The 26,250-nt window shown below is 38.2% G+C and overlaps 1 protein-coding gene across 8 annotated transcripts in view; it reads left to right on the top strand.

Annotated features, from left to right (window-relative positions):
- Positions 1–26,250, top strand: part of LOC124169724 (protein Gawky) — a 94,727-nt gene that overhangs the window by 32,026 nt on the left and 36,451 nt on the right. For 5 of the 8 annotated variants that reach the window (XM_046548469.1, XM_046548436.1, XM_046548414.1 and 2 more), the window contains 10 exons: positions 1,763–2,432; positions 3,602–4,002; positions 4,228–4,324; positions 5,572–5,871; positions 12,341–12,922; positions 13,111–13,261; positions 13,345–13,561; positions 14,080–14,154; positions 14,275–14,523; positions 24,984–25,148. In XM_046548469.1, the coding sequence (XP_046404425.1) occupies positions 1,763–2,432; positions 3,602–4,002; positions 4,228–4,324; positions 5,572–5,871; positions 12,341–12,922; positions 13,111–13,261; positions 13,345–13,561; positions 14,080–14,154; positions 14,275–14,523; positions 24,984–25,148 (2,907 nt within the window). The remainder of the gene's footprint in view (positions 1–1,762; positions 2,433–3,601; positions 4,003–4,227; positions 4,325–5,571; positions 5,872–12,340; positions 12,923–13,110; positions 13,262–13,344; positions 13,562–14,079; positions 14,155–14,274; positions 14,524–24,983; positions 25,149–26,250) is intronic. The other 3 variants (XM_046548452.1, XM_046548444.1, XM_046548459.1) reach the window with 3 other exon arrangements.

The raw sequence follows: 26,250 nt of genomic DNA, 5'->3' as shown, positions 1-26,250 counted from the left end.
TCTAGGGTAGGATCCTACGAAAAGGCTTGACAGCGCCTTCTCGTTCTCGTTTGAAGCCTGGCCAGCACCTCTTCCACGTCGGCGCACAACGTCACGACTATGCATAAATTTCTTCTTTCCAATAGCCAGTGCTGATCCAGGTTCGTCTAACACTACACTTATATTTCAAGGCAAATAAGTTTCGTTGCGGTAAAATTTGGCTGGTTTCAAGGAAAATCATTCGCAAATAGAGCAGAATATACTTACCTTACGAGCTAATAAATTTTTGAAAAAATGATAAACAGCTGTTTTTTATTGAAATTATGTAAAAAAAATCGTGAAGGTAATATATTTTTTATAAAATACTAATTTTGCTAGTAATAATCAAATTGTATCCCATGAAACACCTAGACCAAACGAATAAATGATAAAATATACTGGGTGTCAAAATGACACCTTCCGACATTCAAGGTAAATTTGGATTTTTAAGACTGAAAAAAGGGAGGGGGGTATCCCTAGCACTGTTTTCTTATTAAGCCCTAAAAATGATTAATAGATACGAAATATTTTATTCTACAACATGGTGACACCCTTTGGCATTCTAGTGTTAAGCGTAAGTAAATGGCCTTGTTCACCAATTTGTCATTATTGCTGATTGTGTTAGAGTATGAAAAATAAGAGACCCATATTATTCACATTTTCTATCCTTCTCCTACTTCTCATGGTGAAATATTGACAGATTTTCTCCCTTTCACTGAAAAGTTCATCTCTCCATCAAAGACTGCATTTCTCTAAACAACTTAAAACTAGAATTTTAATTATGTCACTAACTCATGAAAATTGGGCAGCAATGTTAGTATATTTTTCATTTTTAAGTTATGAGAAACTGGCTGAATTAGACTGGCTGAAGAAGACTTAAGTTTTGTTAATTATTTATCCCATCCATCCACTGAATTATCTCACAAAATTGAGCTATTGGGTGAATGACCTCATCGCCTCGATAATTAAGAGATTGATAGTTCCTTTGGGCAGGTTATACATAACTCTCTCTTATAATTTGGGTGGCGATGACTCTTACTGAGTTTTTCCATTTTCCTGAAGTGCATCAATGGTTTTAAAACGCTTCCTTCCAAGCAACATCTTCATTATAGAGAAAAGATAGGGGTCACTTGCTGATAGGTCAAATGAGCATACTTACATCATCTTTGTGTGGTCTAAATGTTGTGATGTATTAATGTGTAGGCCCTGCAGATGACTGCACGTATACTTGTATTACGGAGATATGTGTACATATTTCACTCTCGCATTGCATATTGATTATTAATTATTTACGCTATAAATGGTATGGATTTCCTTTACATTTGGTTTTCTCCTTTGCATTACAAAAACTGACCATGCAAACACTTCTAGCAGTTCCAAAGAAATTTCAGTATAAATCAGCAGTTCTGTAACATGCATTCTTTAGCTACCCAAGAAAGTTTTCCAATCCATCATTGAGTGAACCCATCACAAAGTTAGGGTTTGCTGTGCTCAACTCCTAAGTTATGAATTGTGGCACATCAGCTAATTAATTTAATGCTGGTTTTATGTTTTAGTACAGTGCCTATGTAATGCATGGAATAGCTTGGCTTGATGTCTGTGTATTACATGTTTTTTTAAGTTCTTGTGATAAAAATATTTTTTTTAAAAGTGATACTCTATGGTGTTTATAATTGTTTTTGTTGTAATTGTTTTTGTACTATCCACTGAATCATTTTTAAGAATTCCATTTCCTTCCTTACAGACCTCCAATGCAAACCTTGTCGATCACCATGGTTCTTCCTGCAGTGAAAGTCTGCTATATGCACAAATTCAGTCTGAAAATCTTGAGGCCCCCCCTACTCAGGCCTCTGATAATCAATTTAACTCAAGTGAAGTCCAGAACCAAGAAGCAGTTATGCAGCCTAGTGTTAACTCTAGTTTAGGAAACAGGGAGGGGAATTGTTCCTCAAGTAATAATATTTGCATTAAATTAAAAGGGCCTCTTATCACATCCAATGTAAAACAAATCGGTGCTCATTCTGACATTCCCATTGATACGGCAGTTGCCGGGCGGCAGTATTATCCCAAGAATGAGGGAATCATCAAATCAAGCTTTAATAAGATTAGGTATGGTGGCTTGCCAAAGCAGTTATCATGGAGCTCATATCCACAAGGACCTGCTTCCAACAAAGGCTGGGGTATACCTCGTGGATTAGGTCTTCTAGGTGGTGGAGAAAGTTCCCTTAATAGTGGAACATCAGGTTGGGGGACGCCTCCATCAAGTAACCCCAATAATAACAGTGGCTGGGGACAGAATTCAAGCCAGAACAATCCAGCACAGAGTCAGTGGGGTAGTGGCAGTGTGAACAGGAATGGCGGTGGAGCTAGTCAGGGTCCTGGGGGACAACAAAATGCTGGTGAGCATATAATAGGTCTGTGTAACTTGTTGTAAGTATAATGTAATGTTATTATTTATTAAATTTTTTATCATACTTTTTTGTTCATAACTTAGTGTTTTGGACGACTCTGGCCTGCTCGATTGTAGTTAATGTGAAAACTACAATATTAACATCGGTATAGTAATTATATGGCGTGCGATTAAGGATATTTAATTTCAGTTACAGTTATGGTTAATAAAAAAAATAGTGGTAATCAAGTTCAAATTTTGGTAAATAAATTTGTCCACCTTGATATTTTAATGTTTATTTTTTTTTTTTTCCTCTTTTTATCTTTTTTTAAATTTGAGTATTAAGTTTCAGTCTTAGGTAATATTTGTATTAAATGAGAATTCTTTCAGACACCTTGATACGTGCCGGTAAAGCTAGGGCTCCCTGGAAGGAAAAATGGTGATGAGTGCATAACTCTGGTGGCTTAGGTATCAGCTCAGTGGGCATTATGGCATACAAAATTTATTTTGGCATTTATGATGGAACACTACATTCCTAACATGTTTTATTAAAATATGCTCTGGTAGCATCAGCTGCAAAGTGTGACCAATTGCTAATAGGGGCTCTATAGGGTCCGAAACAGATGGATTATCTTGGGAAGTTAAAAAAGAGGTGGGAATTTTTAAATACAACCACATTCTCTTGGTTAAATTTTGGCCTCTTGTTAAAGTTTTGTTCAAAATATTTGCAATGATTTAGTTTAAATTTCGGTTGACCGCACACACCTGATTATTACACCTGTCTATATACACAGTAAATTAAAGATTTTAATGTGAAAACTTGGAAATAAGATTGAAATTTTTGTTAAAGAAGTGAATTGCAGACTTCATTATTTGTGACTTAGTCACCTTTTCATTTATAATCTAACTTATGCATAGTCATGGTCATTGCAAGATCTTCATGTTTCTACTATCATATTTTATTGCTATTTCTGTAATGATGTTGTTGTGTATTTAAAAGAGAGAGAAGTCGATTTACTTGTTTTGTAGTTAACTTTTATTCTCTGTAAATATTATTATAAAATTTTAAGGTTTTTTTGTCATGCTACTCTTGTGATTTCATGCCGATTCATCCTTAGTAATAAGTTATTAATTCCTCGCCTAATGGCAGTAGAGTTGGTAAAATTATGAATGCTTGTGATCTTTGCAATTTAGGAAATTCAGGCAAAAATAATCAGCAAACTCACCAGCAGTCACACAGTCAGGGTGGAGGACCACAGCAACAGTCAAGTGGCCAGTCCTCCAACTCAGTGTCTTCGAGAGATGGTCAAGGTCAGCAGGGTGGGGGGCAGCAGAATAGCCAGCAACAGCAGGGAGGGAATGGTCCTGCATCTCAGTCCTCTATGAATCAGCAGCAGCAAAATGGATCCACATCCTGGGCTCAAGCAGCTGGAAAAGGACTTCCTGGTGGCCCCACTACCCAAGGGGCTGGAGGAGGGGGGTCCAATAACAATGGAGGGCCAAATGGTGGGTCCACCAGTAGCAGCACAACTAAGCAGCTTGAGCAGTTGAATTCAATGAGGGAAGCTCTTTTCAGCCAGGATGGATGGGGTGGAGTAAGTGTGCAATGAGATTTTTGAATTTTTGATCTTAAAAATTGTTCGTACAAAAACAGTTTCATAATAAGTTATTTTGAATAGCTCAAGAGATGGCCTCAGCTCTTGCTAAAAGTTATAGCTTAGTCCTATTACCATATTATAAACATATGAATTTTGGAATCACTACAATGCTAATGTCACTTAAGAAGTAGATTGCAACTTACATTTCTTACATTCTTGCAGCAACATGTCAATCAAGATACGGGTTGGGACATTCCAGCATCTCCAGAACCTGGTGCAAAGGATGGTGGTGCAGTTTGGAAGCCCAATGTCAATAATGGTACATTTGTCTTTGCTAGAGTATTATTCTCTCTCATATTTTTTTGGCTATGTAGATGAGTCATTTTTTGGATATACCACTTAGAAATCTAGCTAAATTAATTGGCTTTTTCAAAGTTATCCCTGTGTAACTTGAGGGGTGATTTGTCAGTAACAGGAATTTTTGATGAAGGCAGAGAGATATAGATTATTACCAAAGATTACTGAAATTACTTGTCGATACTCAGTATATCGATACTCGATATTCAGTAAGATTTAAGGTGGGTAGGATAAATAATGACATAATTATACGGCCACAGAAAGATTGAATGCATTTAGTGATAATGCTAACCTGTGATGGCGTTTGAAAAAACTTGAAGTAAGGTGTCACTGGGATTGAGTAGTTTTTTGTTTCTACCATTTGGGTCTTAAAGTTAATATTAAAATCCTAAAGTGACCTTTTTATACCTTATGCTGTAGCAATATTTCATTTATTAATATTTTATTTATTGATATCATTGATTTACCTATCTTTACGTATGAAAGAGGATGTCTGTTGGTCGTCTGCTATGCATTTCCATGTGGCTTCATGGACTGCGACCAATTTTAATATATAGGTGATTCTCATGCTCCTGTACCCAGTAGTGCTGCTATCACTTGAGTCCGACATGTATTTTGCATCTTTTTCTCATCACAGTTTGTCTCGTCACATCATACAACTTTGTGGTTGGACATCCTGCTGGGTAGGGATACCTATCAACTCGACAGATGATAAAACTCATGGTATAAAAATCATGTATGATCGTGAAATCCAAATTCCAAGTTTCTGGGTACTATCAGGGTATCAAGGCCTTGTAGCCTGCTAGTTATCTTATAAAAATTACTGGGAAGACAACATCATTGGTGCAAGTGTTAGGGAAGTTCTTCCATATATCCTTGTAGATATGTAACACCAGATGCACCCAAACGTGATGTATTGTGAAAAGATTTTTTTACATGCATATAATATTCAAAGGTAAAATTATATGATAGCCATAGAAATCCACTCATCACACACATTGGTCATTAAAATTTTGTGGTCATCCTGGCTTTTTGTGTAGAAGGTTGGTTGAACTGTGTATTGTAATTGCTCATTTAACAATTGCCTGTGTTTTTTTATGGCTAACAGGATAGTTCAATAAGAATATAGAATTTTTAGACTTTGGTTACTCAAAGCATTTGCAAACAAATCGTATGAGGATTTACATCCTCTAATTTCTTATGATTTAGGAACTGACCTCTGGGAAGCCAATCTTCGAAATGGTGGTCAGCCCCCTCCGCAGCAAGCTCAAAAAACTCCTTGGGGACACACTCCTGCTTCAAATATTGGAGGAACATGGGGGGAGGATGATGATGTTGGTGATTCATCCAATGTTTGGACTGGTGTCCCATCAAGTGGAGGGGCAGGAGGTGGCGGGGCTGGAATGGGGGCAGGAGGTGGTCCTGGAGCTAGTGGTCCTGGCCCTGGAGGTGCAGGTGCTGGAGGGCAGTGGACGGGTGGAAGCGGAGGGGGTGCTATGTGGGGAGGAGGTGAGTTAAAGCACTTGAAAATTGAAGTACAGGCGGTCCTCGACTTTCGTACACTCGACTTTCGTACAATTCGCACTTTCGTACATTCAAAATTGACACCTTTTACTCGACTTTCGTACGCTAAATTCGGACTTTCGGACGCTGGTCTGTAATTTTTTTAAAATTCCCGCTATGTTTATTGCGCATCCCAACATTCAATTGTTTCAAATTGCAGTATTGGCAGTATATGCGAACAATATGAACGTATATAATGAAGGGAATTGTTGGTAATTGACTCTGATCTAGGTGATTTATTTGGGAGAGAGACTGCCTGCTATAGGCTCCTTTATCAAGAGAAGAGGAAAGCCTTCATTGAAGATATTTTTCAAAAGAAGTTGACTAGACATCATCGAATAGCTTTCAATAAAACTAGTAAGACCTTCTTTCTAATTGTGTTTTTTCGTTTGAGTGCTGTTTAATTCATGTAAACCTTCAGCAACAATATTGCACGACATATCACCCGAATCCCTTTTGTCTTTTTTGAATAACATGCGGAATATACGCGATCACGAATGTCACCTGCCAAACATCGAATTTTGGTGTAAAAATTAAAAGGTATCCAGAGTGCGGGTTCAACGAATACATTTTTTATGCTACTTGATATGTCCTTTTATTTATAGTGGACGTAATAAGTGGAATGTCAACTTAAACGCCAAGAGGAAGTTTCACTTTATAGCCAACGGAGTTCTTGTTTTTTAAACTTATATTTGCATTTTCTGCGTATTTTCGAAATAAATTATATGATTTGAGGAGTTTTATTAATATATTATTAAAATTAAGTCAATTGAAATGAATTCCGTGAAAAAAAAAGGTTTTAGTACGTAAATTCCGCTCTTTTGGAACGTAACCCCTAATTAGTATGGAAGTCAATGGTTCGACTTTCGTACAATTCGACTTTCGTACAAGTTTTCGGGAACGCATTGTGTACGAAAGTCGGGGACCGCCTGTACATTGATGGCCATGTGTAATTAGGTCAGTGTCCAAGGTATTAAAAAATTACCACTGGAAATCAGTGGACCTCATTAGGCCCTAGTGGTTTGTGTTGGGAGTCTCAGAGCCTAAGTAAGTATGTATTGCTTTTTGATAAGTCTTTCTGTGAAAGTGGTATGGTAAAAATATCCACTTCATTCCTGTTGGCCTACAGAGTGGTCATTTACCAAGAGAATAGTTCCTTGTATTGTTGTTGGTAGGGAGGAGCTACAACAACATCAATGGCTCTAGTAGTGGGAATTAATTTTTTTGTGAGGAGAGGTTTGTATTTTTAGATATTGAGTTGTAAACAGATTTTGCTCAAATATTGCTACATAACGGAGTAAAGATTATCTTGGGTACCTATTCCTATCATGTCACATGTGGTACATGTATTTCATGAGAAACTCCCATTGTGCAATTTCTTCCATAGAATATACATGCTGTAAACTTGAAGGGATATAGCTAAGATAATCCATCATCAGCATATTAAAACATCATAACATTAAAACATGGCTTAGGGTTGTATAAAGTCTGGGATTATACACCCTGGATTTTTTAAAACATGTATGAAAAACCTGGCATTATACTATAATTTTATTTTATGATTTTTGTTATCACCCTGTTGTTGTGGTAAGGTTTTGAAGGATTTGTAGGAATTGAGTATTTCTTAACCCGGTAACGCCTGAATTAAAAAGTTTCTGCGACTTTTGTGGTAATGATATGTTTTAATACGAATGAAATTCTGAGCCATTCAGTGCAAATTTTATTCTTTTGGCATTAATAGTTACCAAAATACAGCTTGGTACCATATGGTACCGCTCGGCATATAAGGGATCAAAAAATCGAAAATTGAAAAACATTTTGGAAATTACATTTATAAGCCAAAAAAGTTAAATATTTTTTATTTTCCGCAAAATACATTCATTTTCATCCAATATTACGCTCAAATATCGATAATATTCAATTAATTAGTGAATATTAGTTATTATAAAATAGAAGTTATGTATAATTGATGTAGAAATCAGGAATAACATGATTTTAGCGTTTCACTCACAAGGAGACATCGCCACAGTGATGTTCGGGATCTGGATGCGGATGTTATTATCTAAAACTATATAGGTAAGGTAGAAAAAGTGTCACGGCTTTCTTCCACATAGGCCCGGGTTCGAGAGATATTCGCATGTAAAGATTTCGCGCAGCATGAGGTCCCTTGAGTAAGCGCTCCCTCTCAACTACGGCCGTGGCGGTGCGGTCTAGGGCGTTAGTCCTGTAACCTTTAGTTGGATGTCCCGGGTTCGAGTCCCAGCACCGGCAATATTTTTTCTCTCTTCCAATTTTTGAAATCACTGTTACATTTTATCCCAATTCGTTTTATTTAGTTAGTTCGCGATTTTTTTAATTTAATATCAATATATGGATTTTAAACGAAACTCCGAATACCGGTGCTTCAGGAATGTAAAAAAGGCATTGAAAGTGGAGGCACACGCGTCAAAAACCGGGGAATGATTCATGAATGGATGTACAATTGGTTAATTGATGCGAGGCAGAGGTGTGCATCGGTGCACATGATGAGCACATTACACGGAAATTCACGTGTAAGTAATTATATACCGTATATCTCCGAATATAGTCCCCCCCCGAATATAGTCCCCCCCCCCCCAATTTTGAGACCTCAGTTTTGGGAAAAATTTTAAAATGTAAAGGAAGGCAATTTTTCTGTGGTTAGCAAGTTAAGATTCTAGATTCGATAAAAACTATTATTTTCTGTGAAGATTAAGAACAAATCTGTTCACATATTTTCCATCACAACAAAATAACTATACCTAAAACATGTTGTGATCCATTGCATGTATCAGTAATTTATAGTTCCTTAACCAGATGTAATGAAGAAATGAGAAATTTTTTTAAGTATCCAAGGCTATTGTATTTTTTAAACCTTCACAAATTATTAATATTTTTGATTTCCAAATGACTACAGACAATGTCAATATATAAGCTTTAACTTAAAGCCCATAAACAGTATTGCATTTGGCCCTGAAACTTCCTTAGATCCAGTGTAACACACCCATCAAGTCATCACAAATCCAAGTGACCTGAAGAATTTAGGAAATCTAAATAAAATTGTGTTAAATAAATTATAAATATTATAAAAATATTGCTATCAAATGCCTGCTAAGCAAAACAATTAAACTACAGGACTTAAAAATATCAAAGTAATAAAATTAAGAAATAAACTTTTTCCAACAAACATTAAAACTGAAAAAAAATTATATCAATTTTCAATGCCTCATCGCGAATCATTGCATAAGTTACACAAAGAGCTTCTGCTCTGCATTTGCACACAAATTCGACGATATTTTCCTCTAATTCTTTGAATCTGCCGCATCGAGACCCCCGAAATGACTTCCGCAATGTATTAGCGCTTTGCTAGCGCTGTAAATACTATGATTTACGGCGTATTCTGCAACGGCTATTTTTAAATTGGCATCGAAACTCCGTCTTTGGAGGCCTCTAATCTGCGGCAGGATTGATCCTCATCTTTCTACTTGATCCATCACCTCACTGTTGAACGTAAAATTATTTTTAATAAAGAAAATATCGCGGAAATAATTGCGAAACGTTATGCGACGTAATTTATCGATCCTATTTACCCTGACGAATTGAAGATATTCCTCAATAAATTGATTACACTTTCGATGCTGAGTCGCTGTATTTCGATCAAATGCAGTAATGCCGGCGCTTCTGGTTTAAAGTCGTCGATTATTGCGCCTTTTCAGAAACAAATGCATCACCTATTGCGCATTCTTGTTCTGTGAAGGCGGTAAAGGCAGTGGTTGTAAACACGAACCGCACGGACGTATAGTAGCTACGGACGCAATGAAATGCTAAATCGTCACGAAAGGTTCACTTTATCTGTTTATTTTTCGCAATTATTTAAATCGTGTAGTTATTTAATGAGCGACGGGTACATATACTATTGATTCAATTCTAGTGTTCGATTAATGTAATGATAGTGTGTGTTTAGTTTTCATTTTAATTATTTACTGTTTTGCGTCATTAAGTGATCAGTGTCGATTGAATTATTCTAACAATACTTTTCCAAGAAAAATTAGCGGCTACCCGATGGATTCCGTGAAAACGCATATTCGATATGCTATTTGAATCGGAATAATCGTATCTTTACAACATTTGTGGTAAAAATTGTCTTAATTTCCGGTAAAACGTGGCAGTATTTACTAATATCTCCGATTATAATCCTCATAAATATACTCAAATAGAAAGACTACGAGAACATTAGCCATTATGCCGTTATTTATTACTTTATGGTCACCTTTAGTATACTGAATTGGATTACACTCGATTATAGTCCCCCCCCCTTACTTTTCCGCGGCCATTTTTGGAAAAAAAGGGGGGACTATATTCGGAGATACACGGTACGTCCTCTAATTTGCGTGGTTAAGCACATTCCTGAGTTTTTCGAAGTAGCTATCTGACCTATTCATGCACCGCACTTTATTGCCAAACCGAATTGGCCTCCCCTGCATGAGTTGCTAACTGTCTTCCAAAAGAGAACATCATCGACTCATTGAAACTCAAGGAATGCTTTTCTCTGAAATATCCGCCGAATCTTTCTTCTGCCATGCCCATAAAAGGGCGCATTTTCCACATCTTATCTGATTTACCCATAGCGGTGTAATCACCGCAATGAATACACCTACAAAGTTGTAGAAATCTGTTACGTCTCATTGTGTAATAAACAAGGTTATTTCTGGCGTTTAGTGCTGCCTCACAAGAGTGCCTTTTACTGGGAGTTGTTTTATGCCAACTTATAAAAAGAATTGCAACAAATATTTTCAGTACCTCATGTGTTAAATTTGGGTCATAACAGTTGCAGAATTGTACACACCTATTAGACTCTAACACTTAGTGCGCAAGGAAATTTTCTTCAAAGAACAGTTCAAAATTCTGGTTGGGTATGCTTCATGAAACAGTGAGTTGGTAAACAGGATTACGAGAAATCCTTTCGTGCTTTTCGATTCTTCATCATCAAAAACGCGTCCTTCCTCCGTATTTTATACCTTTTGGGTGCTTTATGGCTCGGTCCAGCTTCATTACACTTTTGAAAATTCTCAGACACTTCTTGAGATAAACTCAGCTGATTGTCCACCTTTTGGAACAGCAACTTCAAATTCGAGCAAAATTGGCGTCCACTCGTTATTCAATTTTCCTCAGTCAGAAGGACTATTCATCCTCTCTTTGCGGCAGCACATGCTACATTACAAGCAGTATGTGTAAGTTATTTCAGTTTTACTAGCACATGAAAGTGTGAAAAGTATCTGAGTGTGATTGAGGTACATTAGACAAAAATAATTTAAAGGATTAGGCTGCTCTTGTTGAAGTGATGCCTGTCGCGTGGTCGTCTCTTGCTGCCAGCCGTCAGTGAATTTTCCCCTTATCAAGCCCTCTTATTCCCCTTCATACCCCTTTTCTAATTGAGTACACGGATACTCTTCCTATTCATGTTTTTCTAAATAGGGTTCAGGTATGCAATCAAGCCTCCCACTCTTTGTGCCCTCATGAGGGTACGAGATTCTGAAAAAATGCAGACAATTTAGGGCCTTATGTGCTTGGATGACGTCCTTATAATAAAAAAATTAACTTATGCACACATTTTATATGTGTTATAACATTTACGTAATGCAAAATTTATGATATAAATGATGAAAAATAAATAATTGTAAAACAAAGAACTGTTAGAAAACGAAAACAACAGAAATATTCGTATTTACGCTTTCTGCCAAAACATGTTATGAGTACATAAGATGCAAGTAAAGAAAATCGAAATGCTTGCACTAAAAATTCAGTTTTTTTCGGATTGCTGAAAATTCTCAATTTTCAAATGGCTCTAAATACGTTAATTTCAGCTTTGAAAAAGCAAACTTTTTGGGAAATTGTAAATAAAAACATTCTTATTATGTTTAAGCTCTCAAAAACCCAAATAAATTACAATAAATGACAAAAAAAGTTACGTTTAGCATTGCGCTACCGGCTGGTACCATATGGTACTGCTAGGCGTTAATGGGTTAAGATTTTATCCCTCCATTATTATGCAATTGATTCATTATTGAGTTCTAGTAATTGAACTGTAATTCAATAGGGTGCATTGTATGCATACTGCATCACCACTCTTCAAACTTAGCATGGATTAACCTACTTATTTTCATTTATACACACGCATTTGCCCATGGAATCCAAATTGATTTTAATATAGGGTAACTAAATTTTGGGAATTGTCATTCTGTTGGCTATTCTTACATTCTTCATGCATCTTTCTGTAACAAACCTTAAGATGACCACTGTGATTGCTGGTCTTTTAAGTCATGGTCACTACCTCACTCGTTCCACAACCTTTAATTTTTTTGTGAAGCTAATGGCCTTTTTAATTTTGTCTTTTCAGCCAAGAAAGAACCGGAGTGGGGCCCTAGTTCCAATTGGGGTGATTCCCGAGACTCCAGAGAACTTCGTGGAGGAGATCCAAGAGATATCAGGAGTGGTGATCCACGAGACATCAGGGATGTGAGGGAACTAAGGGGAGGTGATATTAGGGGTGGTGGTGATCACAGGGATTCTGTGGATCACAGGGGTGTTGATCCACGTGATCTCCGTGAGCTTCGGGACCCTATGATGCGAGATATGAGAGACACACGGGATCTTCCAAGGGATCTCAGAGGTGTGGGAACATCTGGGGATCCACGAATGGGTAGGATCAATGGAGGTGGGTTGGGCGGGGGTGGACACGCTATTGCAGCAGCAGCAGTTGCAATGTGGAATCAGCAGAAAGGGGTGGGTTCTAGTGGGAGTGGTGTTGTAGGTGGGCCCTCCCAATGGGCAGGTCCCCCACCTCCTCAGCCGAAAGATATGAAGTCAACAGGCTGGGAAGAACCATCACCTCCAACTCAGCGGCGCAACATCCCTAACTATGATGACGGAACGTCATTGTGGGGAAATCCCGCTCAGCAGCCAGGTAAAGGCGAAACAAGTATGTTGATGAGCCAATATGGGTGCGAGTATAATGTTAATTACCTAAATTTTGATCCTCATTTTATTTTTAATGATGAACCAATTCAGTGATGATGAGGATCATTGCTTTCTTTCTGCCTAGTGGATTGACGTAATTGCCAATCATGTATTAGGATGGAAAAACAATATTGTCCTCTTCTTTGCCAGGGAAAGTATCTCACTGGAAGGAAATGCCAACGCCAACAGGTCGTGGTGGAATGCAATGCCCTCCTGGAATTTCCCAAAACAGACTGCCTCCTGGTGGGTCAGGTGGAATGAAAGGTGATGGTGGTGGACCTTTGTGGGGCCATCCATCGAGGTAAGTCTCTCTTCAGTGGTAGATATGAACTAGTTTTCACACCCTGTTTCTTGTTTAACTAATTGTGTTTTATATTTCCATAGAAATGGGTCTTGGGGTGATACTCCTCATGATACGGGTAACTCAGGATGGGGAGATGACTCCAAAGTTGGTATGGGAGGTGGAGGAGTGAGTTCATGGAATGAACCTCAGCTAAATCCTTCATCTTGGGGTGGACAAAAGCCTAAACCATCTATGAACCCATCTGGATGGGGTGAAGATAACATGGATGGTTCATCCTGGAGTCACAATCAAAAAGCTGTGAGTTGTTGCATAAAATATAGTTTAGCTTTTCTTTTTATTAATAAGTAATTAAGTTATACTTAATGTTGCTCGATTCTTACTTTATAGTTGTTTTTATTGAATTTTTTCTTTTCTCAGTATTATTTTGTTGTTTTTTGACAGTTTCTTGTATTTAATTGAATTTATGCTTGTCCAAATTATTATTTTGTTGCAGAGTATGTTACTGCTTTGCTTAGAAAGAGTACAAAGTAGTTTTATAAATAGGGGATTTCAAGCTAAATAATGGAAACTGCTATTTATCTTATGACCCAAAGCATTGTGGAGTAAATACTTAAGCATTGGTCTCATTTATCTCCTAAAAAGGCTAAACAATGCATTGTGTCAGTTATCACAAGGCCTTGGATGCTTTTTAATATAAGCCATCAGAATAAAAATTGGCTTTTCAGATTAATCCAAGCTTTTAAATTATGGCTAAGTTAGATTGTCTTGAAATTAAAATTGTCATCTCTTGAATCCTTCACTTTTCAACTTTTTAGGGTCCTAAGCCTTTGACTAAAGAACTGGTTTGGGCAAGTAAGCAGTTCAGAATTCTGTCAGAAATAGGATATAAGGTAGGAGTTTTGATTTCAATGCAGTAAAGTAGTTATGTGCCTAAGTTATTATATGTATCCTATTTTCATTTTCATCCCAGTACCATTAACCCTTTTATTAACCTTTTACTACTTGTGCAGAAAGAGGATGTTGAAATTGCTCTCCGTACCACCAACATGAATTTAGAAGATGCTCATGATCTACTGAATTCGGGCCGTCTTAACCTGGATGCTTGGCGTAGACATGAAGACCATAGTCCATTTGATCTGGCCACACCTAGTCATCCTAATGCTGCTGTAGCAGCTGTAACAGCTGCTGCTGCGGCTGCTGGAGTATTTCCTGGCCAGCGCTTCAACCCAGTTACTCAACAGATGACTTATGCCCCACCTGTATGTTGACTTTATTTTGCACCATTTAAGGGTCAACATTTTGAGCTTGTAGATAAAATTCTTTGCTTAGGACAGTTGTTTATTATATAATAATTATGATTTAAGTTGTCAGGTGAATTTGTTGCTACCTAGTCAAGTTGAATCTATTTGTTGTTTCTATTGGTTTTTTCTTAGATTACGGTAGAACTTATATTTTATTAAATTGATAGTATTTTTTAGTAAGTTGGTATTTTTTATCTGTATATTTAGGTTGAAGTTAAAAAAAAGATGGAAGTTATTTTTCTGCCCATTCATAAGTATTTGAGGTGAAAGGTTTCAATTTGTTTTTTAAATTCTCATCGATTTATGATTTTGTAGTGCTCGTAGTTGTATTATTGTATTCCACATGAGGCCACTTGCGTTGGATAAGAGTGCATTCAGGGCATATCAGTGCTGCATCTTATCTAAATGGTATTCCAATGTGTATTGCATGCCTTGAAAGTACGTCCTAATAGCCTCATGTAAAGAGACCCTTATGGTAGCTAAGGATTGCAAAATTGTTATTGATATCATTACTGGTGATAGCTCAAATAAACTTCTCTAAGTTAACCTCTGTTAACTAGCCTTGAAGTATCTTATTCAAATGAGTGCTGAATTCAGCTCTCCCATAGCCAATGGTCTCTATGTTTTTGTCAAGCTTTATTTCTTCTCTCATTTTTATTTCATTATACAGTAAACTCAATCATATGAAGCAGGTTATTATGGAATTTTTGATAATATATTGTGAAATTGTGGTCCTGGCAAAAAGCCTATGGTAAGTTCATGGCACTATTTGATAATATAAAGTTTTGAAAATAAGAAATTTTTAGAAATTACCAACAACAGGCTTGGTTCCCTGGTGCAAATTCATTCACTTATGCAAAAAACTGTGAAAAATTTGTCAACAAAACTTGTTATGCCGGTGTAAGTAGCTAGTAGTGCTTCCGACTGGGGTCCATTAAAAGCGTTAAATCATAAATCATAGTGCAACTTTGGAGGGAAATAGCTCGCCTAAAAACTTAAGGTGGGAATCTAGTATCGAAGGGGAAGTAGGTGTGGTAAACATATTGTGGCTGACACAATGCCCCTATTTACGAGCCTACTCGTAAAAATCATGTAGACAATACATCGTTGTTAAACATATGAATAAGCTCGCGCAGGGTATTTCTTACACTCCTACTTTTTCGGAGTAGGGGTGTAAGAAATATCCCATGGATTCGGATTTTGGAGGGGGAAAAATGTTGGAGAAAATACTGCGGCTGTCAACGATGAGAGGTGAGGACAGGTAGTAAGGATATCATTGATGATATAACTCTTCATACTTATATGCCCATATTGAGGGCAAAATGGCTCCTCTATTGCCAATTTCAACGGGGATTTGATGACTCGGTGCATTGGCAATAAGTTTTCACATCAGCAGCTTGCTATCTAACCACTAGGGAGGCACCATCTGTCTGTCTTACGTCTTGGAAGTGCTGAATTGTATGGAATGGGGTTGAACCAAATTCATGAGAGAATATGCGAAAGGCTTCAGTTAATGCTTAGCGACTGTATTAGCAACAAACAGAATAGAAGAAGCAGTGTCCAAAACTAGACGTGACAGCAGTGATTTAGATGATGAAAGTGAGGAGGAGTATCTTAAACATTTGGCTCAATGTACTGCCTAATTATTTTGCCGGATACTTGTAATTAAGAGGCACTTCCAACTCTAACCATTAACTTTCTTTTAGCACTCCTCCCCTTTCCCCCATTCCATTAGATCTTTCTCTCTTAAGTCTTTATTTACTCTCTCCTACGCCTTTTGCTGATCTTCCTGACACCCAACTTATGCATCGCAAACCACCCTCCCCTAGCATTCCCCCCTCCCTTTGGTGACGGAGCTTGAGTTCCTCGTAAAAAACACAGTCCCCAAATGTAGTCTCAAGTAAGACTGAAGGCCCTTCACCCACCCTCTGCACCTTTCTTAATCCTGCCCCCACTGACCAGGCAATACCCATCCCATTCTTACTAACCCCAACCCCTTCGAACGTTTTGCGGCTATGGAGAAAGACATGGTACATGTACGATACTTAACATAATTTTCAATATGATGGAGAAAGAAACACAAAAATGAGGTTAAAGTACACATTTTGGGGTATTACTTTTGGAATTCAAGGAAGTGAACCAATATTTCACTTAAAAATGATGAGACATGATGCCACTTTTTAAAAAGTAAATGAGGATAATAACGTTTCTCAATTTATTTCTCCGATAATGGAAGGTTCTTTTCCATCCTTTCTCCAGTAGGATCCTTGCTCATGTCGGTATAAAAGAAGAGACATACTATATAAACATGGCACCTCACACCCAGCATGAGTGGCCTTAATGACAAATCTACATCTACATAATACCCGGGCAAGCTGCCTGAAAGGCGTGTGGCAGGGGGTGTTAGGACACCAGCCGTTTACAGCTAAAAAAATGAAGTGCTCTAATGAGGTTGGGACTAGCACTTATTAAAGTCCTTTATGGTTCGGGGGAAAAATGAATTCCCATATCTATCTGTTCGGCGAAACATATCTTAATTTATCGCTTCTATCGGACCTGGAAATATAGTGTGGTTCTAATATTATGTTCTCTGTGTTGCTCTTAAAGATGTCCATCCTCAATTGTTCAAGCAATCTAAGCCTAGCGCGCAGCCTCCCGAGTCTCCAACATAAAGTGTCTTCAATTTTATTGTCCGCAAAGGTGATAGAGCACAGCACCCGGACGGAGAACTTCCAAATGTTCACCGGAGGAAAATTGTATTCTACATAATTTATGATCGTAACTGAAACGTAATGAAAATAACTTATTTAAAAAAATTGTACATTCACCTGACAATACAAAGGGAACTATAAATATTAACCTACATAGATTATTTTGGAAACAAGCCGAGACCCATGTTTCTTTCCTTGTCATTCAGTGACATAAATGGGGTTAGGCTGGTTGCCTTAAACATTTCCTAGACATTGGAAACAGGCTAACAAGGAGACTTTGCCTAACTGATGTCAAGAAAGAAGATGAAACCTTTTTTATTTGAAAGTAGACACTTAGATAGGAATACTGTTGAAGGGTTTTGTCCAAATACGCCCGGGTTTGAGAAAAAAAGCATTTAAAAATTTAAAAATATGGTTACCTAGAATATAATATTAAATTTTTCGCTCATTGTTCAAGGCCGATTTGGCCGAGTGGTAGCGAGTCAAGTTTCTGTTATGAAAGACCAGGGTTCGAGACTCGGAGTGAGTGACTTTTTTCCACACTGCCACCTCCTCCATTTTTTGTAATCTGTTCCATCCTCTTCAGATTTGTTCATTTCAGACCCACCCTACCCATATTAACCAGAATATTTTTCAAATCCGTCCCTGTTTCTGCTATAACGGCTATGTCATCGGCAAACCTTAGCATGCTAATTTTTTCTCCAGGGATATTCACTACCAATGCCTTTTCTTTGATTTCATTAATGGCTTTCTCAATGTAAACGTTGAAAATTACGGGTGACATTGTACAGCCTTGTCGCACTCCTTTCCTAATTCTTGCTTCTTCACAGCTGGGCCTTGATTTTATCACGGCTACTTGGTTTTTGTATAAACTGTGGATGATTCTTCTGTCATTATAAAGAATCCCAATTTCCTTTAGGATTCCAAGCATTGTGCTCCAATCCACGTTGTCAAATGCTTTCTCTAAGTCCACAAACGCAACGAATGTTGGCTTGTTCTTTTCCATTCTCTTCTCTATGAGCAGTCTTTGGGCCAATATTGCTTCCCTAATGCCTTTGTTTTTTCTGAATCCAAATTGGTCCTCATCCAAGTACTCTTCTGCTTTTCGTTCTATTCTTCTATAGATGATCCTTGTCAGTATCTTCGACACATGTGTAGTAAGGCTAATGGTCCTAAAATCTTCACAGTTCTCCGCTCTTTTCTTCTTAGGAATAGGGATTATAATGTTCCTCTCGAAGTCTTTTGGTATCTCACCTGTCGAATACATTTCACTAATGATTTTGTATAGCTGGTTCAACGTCTTCTCTCCTGAATTTTTAATTAGTTCCGCAGGAATGTCATCAATGCCAGACGCTTTATTTATCTTGAGGTCTCTTACCGCCGCATCAAATTCCGATCTTAAAATTGGGGTTCACATGTCATCGGTATCCACTTCCCTCTCGTTTTCGATAGCATTCATTCTGAGGCTGCTTCCTTTGTACAAATCTTCCAGATATTCCTTCCATCTCTTCCGTTTTTCTTCGTTTTCAATCATTAGTTCTCCGTTTTTGTCCCTAAGGATATTACATCTTACTTACCTTAAAGTGGTTCCTCACTATCCTATAGGCGGCCTCTACTTTTCCATGCTTAAGATTGTTTTGCACGTCTTCGCAAATACTTTTCATCCACGTTTCTCTAGCCTTCCGCGCTTTACGACATATTTCATTCCTTATTCTCTTGTAACGATTCTGTCCTTCCTCTGTTTTCGCAGCCTTGTATTTTCTTCTTTCTTCAATGAGATCTAATACTTCCTGTGTGATCCATGGTTTTTTCATAACGACTCTTCTTTTACCAAGAACTTCCTCAGCTGCTGCCTGCAGACCACTTCTAATGGTTTTCCAACTCTCTTCCATTGGTTTGTTGGTCGTATCCTCCCCTATTTTATTTTCTACAGCCTCTTTAAAAGCCAGTTGATGCTGAACCTCCCTCAATTTTTCAACCTTCCTCAGTTTTTCACGGCTTTCTTCAACTTTTTAAATTTAAGGTGGCATTTCATCATAACTAAATTATGGTCACTATCGATATCTGCTCCTGGATAACTTTTGCAGTCCTTCACCTGGTTCTTGAATCATTGTTTCACTAGAATGTAGTCGATTTGGAATCTTCTAAGGTCTCCTGGCATCTTCCACGTGTATCTTCTTCGCAGGGGGTTTTTGAATATAGTGTTGGCAACCACTAGCCTGTGCTCCGTGCAGAATTCAAGTAGCCTTTCTCCTCTTTCATTTCGGTTACCTAACCCATATTTCCCAGTTATTATTCCATCTTGACCTTCACCGACGACGGCGTTCCAGTCACCTAAAATAATAAGATTTTCTTCCCCTCTTACCTGCTTGATAACTTCCGCTGTATCTTGGTAGACATCTTCTACTTCTTCATCTTCGTTATCTGACGTAGGCATGTAAACCTTTACCACTACAGTAGCTACGGGTTTAGTATATATCTTCACCATTACTATCCTTTCATTAAACTGCAGGTAGCTTTTAACACGCATCCCGGTGCTCTTTCCAAGCATTATACCTACTCCAGCATTACCATTTAGCGATCCTGTGTGTATCATTCTGTAGTTTCCATTCCAAATGTCTCCTTCCTGGGGCCACTTCATTTCGCTGATGCCTAATACATCGAAGTTCATTCTTCGCATCTCCACCTTCAAGTTCTCTATCTTACTGCAGGTGCGAAGTGATCTGACGTTCCATGTTCCTATCCGTAACATTCTATCACCTTTGACCGATGTACCCTCTCGAGTAGTCCCCGCCCGGAGATCTGAATGGGGGACTAGTTTACCTCCGGAATATTTTACCCGAGAGAATTCCATCATGTAATTATATAAATTGAGTGGAGTAGCTGCGACTCCTCGGGATGATAATGTGGTGGTTTCCCCTTGCCTTCCCCATCGCAGTACTACAGCCGTTAAAGTAAATGTTACCATGCCCGTAGTGGAATGTGTGTCGCTGTACCGACCAGTATGGTCTCCACCTTCGCACATGTGAAGTATGAGCTGCTGCCCTCTCCCCCGGGTGATGAGAGGCATAATTGTTGGCGACCCTCAGTCGCCAAGTCACGGTATCTTCACAGGTTTTGGTATTATTTAAATGGTCTACCTTACCCAAGGGTAGCCCAATACCCCCTCAGAACACCGCCGCTTTTTGTCCACGACTGCTTATTCGACGAGAGAACTCTCTTATCTCGCAGCTAACCTCTATATCCAAAGGTCGACCCACAATCCGCAACCCGGTGGACGCACTCGGTGGCTTTAAGCTCAGCCGCGAGCAAATCCTCCTATCAGGCATAATCTCACTTCGAAGGCAGTTTAAATGTGTGTAAGAGACACACCTTTTTCCCAGAAATTGCAGCCAAAAATAGGGTTCTCTCTTTCTTTTCTTATCTTACCCCCACTTCCCTGGTCACAAGTCCAAGGGGTACTGAGTGGCCTTCATTTTCAGCGTGAGTCAGTCATCCGAAACCCAGGTCAAAAACATGAGGCAAGCAGGGTAGCTCCTCCCTTAGTGACGTATTTTTACAATGCTCCTTTTTGACTTTCTTACTCGTAATCATCTCGTTGTCGCATCGGTACCTCAAGAGTTGAATATGAAAAAGATCTTGCATGTGACGTCGTTGCCTTCAAAGCCAAGGGGCAGAGGTGCAGTAATGTGATATATGCAGTCAGCATTGCATGAAGTTTCTAGTCCATCACATCTTGTTTGAATGCACCCATGCTACGCTTGATTCTTCCGAAATTGTGCTTTTTGGGCTTTGTTGAATAATATTAGCTTTGTTGTAACTATATAGCATGGCATCAATCAATTAGAGCTTAAAAAACTTTAATGCTGTCAGATATGCGTTGCATTTGGTCTCATTCTTTTTTGAACCTCGTGCGTGTCATACTATTGCTAAAAGCTGTCGAGATATCTTTGGGCTCAGTAGGTTACTCCCCTAGCATTTGGTCCCTTGAAACTGGGAGAATTGAAACTGGTAGACCGAAAAAGGGCAGTCGGTGAAACAGGCTAAGGTTGAAACATGTTTCCATTGTTCCCATGTAACTATGCCGTGGTTATTATCTTACATTGCTGAAATTCCTCCGATGGTTGTTCAATCTCAATCTTCTTTTCCTCATGTTTAGGATTGTTATCTTTGCTCAGGAAATTCCTGCTGCAAAATAGGCATATGTTTTTAGGAAGTATCTGTTATCAGATTAAGTGTATGGGCCTAACCCTAAAAGATGAAAATATCACACGACTGCAAATTCTTTTAAGTACCTACACATTTTGTCATGTAGCAAGCAGAGCTGGACACTAATGCTTTTACACCAAGTAGTGTATCTAGAATTGTTCTTGGCATCAGCACCATCAAACAAGAGGATACAGCCTGGAAATGCCAACTGCATATATCGCATAGCTCGCCCGGCTTCGTTTTGAAGACAATGACGTCACAAAATGGCAAGACCTGACATGTTCTTCCTTGACTCCCTCATTCGTAGCCTCGTTACTTGAAAGTCGTAGGAAGAATGCTCCTTCCCCTGAACCTGTTCTTGATGATCTTCTGTTTCCCATCCCTTCCTCTTGTTGAGCGGTCGTTTCGTTCTGTTCCCGCTACTCGTTGCCCATGGCATTAATGTTGTTCTAAGCATTGGTAATTGAGTTGTAGATTGTGCAGTTGCCATTTAATTTTATTATATACTGGTAAAAATGTATTTCATTGTGTAGAAACATTTTCATTGACATAGAGAGAACCATGTGTATGCACTGTGGCATTAAAGTTTTGCAAGGAAGTGAAAAATCCACCTCACCATAACTGAAGCATTTGTGGGTGAAATACTAGCCAAATAGTTTTACATGTATTTCATTTGGATGGTCCCGGGACCGAGAGAAATCACCATGATAAGGATGAACGTGCTAACCATGTTTCACTGTAGCTCCATGATTCCATCAAGAGAATTGGTGTAGAGCAATTGCAATCCTGTGTGCCTCTCTGGAGAGGGATGAGGAAAAGTGTGAAAAAAACAGGCACCATCCCTGAAATGCAATATGCCGAGTGCTCCCTCCATGCCATGTGTCAGACTTCATTTATCATTTCAAATTTATTTTTTCCTCCTCATGAAATACAAAATTATTAATCAGGAAATACTTATTAAAATGAATTTCTTTAAGATTTACAGTTTGTGAAAAAATAAAAAAAAATACCTAGTAAATAGAGCGAAAAAGGTTTTTTTAAAAAAAGCTAAAGTTTTGGAAGGAGTTTGCTTCAAGGTTAAAAATATTTGGCTACAGTGCCTAACTCTCATTAACACGACCATGGAGTGAGTAGTGTTTGTTAATTTTAACTTAGTAAATGCCATTTAATGGATTCAGTTGTTTCTGTGTTATTGAATATGTCGAGGTGGTTTCATACAATGAATGTTCTTGCAAAAGGCAGGGTTCCCACTCAACCGTGAAAACCTTAAAACTGTGAATAAGCCGTGAATTTTGTGTGCCGTGAAAAAACCTGGAAATAGCCGTGAATTTCGTCATAAAACCTTAAAAATCTCTCAAAATTGATTTTATAACTACGATTGACGGAACAAAAGAAAAACGTCGATCATTTTTCAAGGTGACACGCAGACACTGCACACTTATATTCGAGGCGCAATTATTGGTCTGTGTGCCATGACGACACATTGACCTCAAGCCTGTACCAAAGCCATAAGACTGGTAACCAAAGTGTTCATTAACACTTCTGAAAATCCAGACACTTCTTAACTTCCCTGGCACCCTGGTCCCTCTCTCTATTTTCCCACTCACAACTTTTAGCCGGAGCTGAATTTTGCAAACGATACGTGACGTCAGAAGAGAGAGATAGCACTTTGATTGCTGCGTTTGCATTCACAGCTTCTGTTGCGTTTGTAAAATTTTGTGAATGTGACTGTGCGACCGGTGATTGTCACATGTTCAATATTTCTGCCTAAAATGGCTTCTCAACAAACCGTGAATTTGACGGCATTTAGACCATGAAAACCTGGAAAAAACTGTGAATTTTATAATTTACTTTGAGTGGGAACCCTGAAAAGGTCATTCAACTGTTCATGCTAATGAAATAAGAATGTGTTCTTATTTTGCTCAAATGATTCCATGAGTGATTGCAGGAAGCCATCATGCAGTGTTATCTTCTTTTCACTCTCCAACTTAGAATTTTTATATGATATTTTACAATTCGGAAAGTACTAAACCTGAATTATGCCAAACTATTTAACCCTTTTAATGCCAGCCTATTTTTCCCGGTATGCTGAAGAATGCCAGGGCTTTTTTTGGTGAATTTGTAGGTTTGGGCTTAAAAATTCACATAAAGCCTGATATGCATTTTCAGAAACATTTTTTTTTTATTTGCTCCCAAAACTTACGATAATGACAGATACTAAAAATAATCATCAAAGCTACATGAAACAAAAAATAAAAAGGTGTGTGTGTAAAAAAAACCCAGCCAATAGGTTGGCTCTTGGCACTCTCTGCACATACCCCCAGGCCTGATGGATTGGCCCGCTGGCACTATAAGGGTTAATATGTATGCATGAATTACCATGAGAAATAGTTCCCCTGGACTAGGAATTGAACCATGGGCCTTAGGCTTTCTGGACTACTACACTATCCAGGTTACTTAATTCTAGAGATGTGCGAATAGTATCCGAGAATACTTGAATACCTCGAATGCTAGAAAGTATTCGATATTCGAGGTCTCGAACAATTATGCTAAAGGTATACTCTTGAATACTTTTAATTTTGCACCGTACGCTGTCGCACACTGTCGTTGGTAGTTGACTTGGAAAATTGTAAAGAACTCTAGTCGTTAAGTGCATGCAGCACTGTTATAGGTAAGTTGACGAACTACATCAAAGTCGCGGATTAGAGTGGTGAAAATAGTTCGACGTGGGGAACCGAAATTGATCGGGTGAAAAAATCCTAAAATCCCCGGTTTCCCCCACCAGGAGAACCTCAGTGCCTAGGGATCATATTACGAAGACCTTAGCTTCGAAAAAAATATCACGATAGCAATAGAAACGTGTTTTGTGCCCCCCCTTTTCTCACCCACAGACCTTATTCAGCCTACCTGCGTCAAAGTTCCCAGTTTCTGGAGGTCAACTGCTGCATGAATCACCTATTAGCCCAAAAGGTGTCTAAAAATGACTTTCGGCAATTGATATTACACCTTTATTGGATTGAAATATTAGTAATGTGCGCGTAATTTAAAAAAGAATAAGACCAAACGCGATGCATTTCTGACTTTATTTATGCATTTTACGCGAGTAAATAAATGTCAAAATACGACGGAGACTTAGCATTCTGGCGAGACTCGATATGAGCAGCACTGATCGGTGCCCACTGAATCTTTGCCTTACTACCAAAAAGTGATAAATGTTTTTTACTTAAACACAAAATTAAATAAGCTAAATTACTGTTCTATTTTTGACATAGGTTTTTTGTTGTATAGCTAAAAGGTGGCAAACTGGTAACCATAATTTTTTCCTGCATAAATTATGCAACCCGATCGATGTCGAGAATTTTGCATCCGATTGTAAGGTGAACCCACTTTTCTGCAGGAGTTGTGAGGGGAAAAAAACCTAATCTTAGCTTCATGCAAATATGGTATATTGGTAAATGTGCCTACAATCAATTCAAATATGTTTTGTCTTCTTTACAGGGACCTACTGTAGGAAATGCACCTAGTCTTCTCAACAATCTTAATAATGCCAATCCTAGTCTGGCCAGTATTAATAATATCAGCCCTGCCATGGTCCAGAAAATACTTTCACAGCAACCCCCACCTCAGCAACCTCCAAGTCAGCAGCCCACTCCATTTCAGCCTGTAAGTGTGATTTTAATTTAGCACCTACGGTAACACTGATAGTCTTGTCATTGAAGCTTTTAACCTTTGAATTCTTTGAAACTGAACCAATTAACTTGAAATATTGTACAGAGAATTTGTCAGCCAATGTATGCAATATTGCACCTGTTGATACTTCTACTGTGGGGGTGTTTGCCACTCCTTCAAAAGAGTGGGTATTTTTTTCTCAAAATAAGCCTGGAAATTGATAAAGGATCAACTTTTAAGTAAAAAATTTTTGTTGTTAAAAGTTTCTTTTGCATAAGAAGGTGTTCATAATTGAAAACATGCAATTTAGTGGAAGAAACTGTTTTCAAATTGATTTACGCTGCTGTTCACGGCACGACGGCGTGAAATTCAGGCCGCTTTCAGACAAGATGACTCGCTCACCACGCCGTTTGCTATGCCATGAATGGTGACTGGCAGAAAATCGTCTCGTCTGAAAGCAGCCTTCCGTTCCCATCCAGGGGCTGTGTTTAAGTCCACAAAATTGTTAAGTTAGACCCACCCTTAAGTTTTTCCTGCAACAAGTTATCCAGTAACAGTGTTTAATGTGTCACAGTGAGTCACCGGAATTACTGCTTGGCATTTTCGCATTTACGCATTTTCGTGGCCGCCTTCCAGGTTTTTATTGATTCAGAATATCTAATTCTTCAGGAGAGAGACCACATTATTCTAGACATTTCCGATAATTTCAGGATTGATAAATGTGGAGCGAAGAAAGAGGCTGTGATTAATTTAGCGGTAAATTCCATTGTAGACATCACTACAGTGTGTGATATTATGCGAATTCAATATGCTCGGGACAAAACAGAAGCCAAATAATCTTGGAATCGTAATGAGATAGATCAAATGAATGTCAGCAGCGTTAAAGAAGGAAGGCTTAGGCTTTAATAGATTATTACTCATTAGTAGAGGTCCGTGAAAGTGGTTTTATTTTTTGTTAAAATTTGTTTTAAAACCACATGATTTCAGTGTTATAGAAAATCTTGGCGATGTTATTATAATGCTACGATTTTCCCACATCTATAGTCATTTTATTATTTTGTGATTCACGTTTAATGAATATACTTTTATTTTTCAT

The sequence above is a fragment of the Ischnura elegans genome, chromosome 1 (genome assembly GCF_921293095.1).
Source record: "Ischnura elegans chromosome 1, ioIscEleg1.1, whole genome shotgun sequence".
NCBI lineage: Eukaryota > Metazoa > Arthropoda > Insecta > Odonata > Coenagrionidae > Ischnura > Ischnura elegans.
The sequence above is the reverse complement of the archived record's forward strand: the minus strand, read 5'-3'. Positions and strand labels throughout refer to the sequence as shown.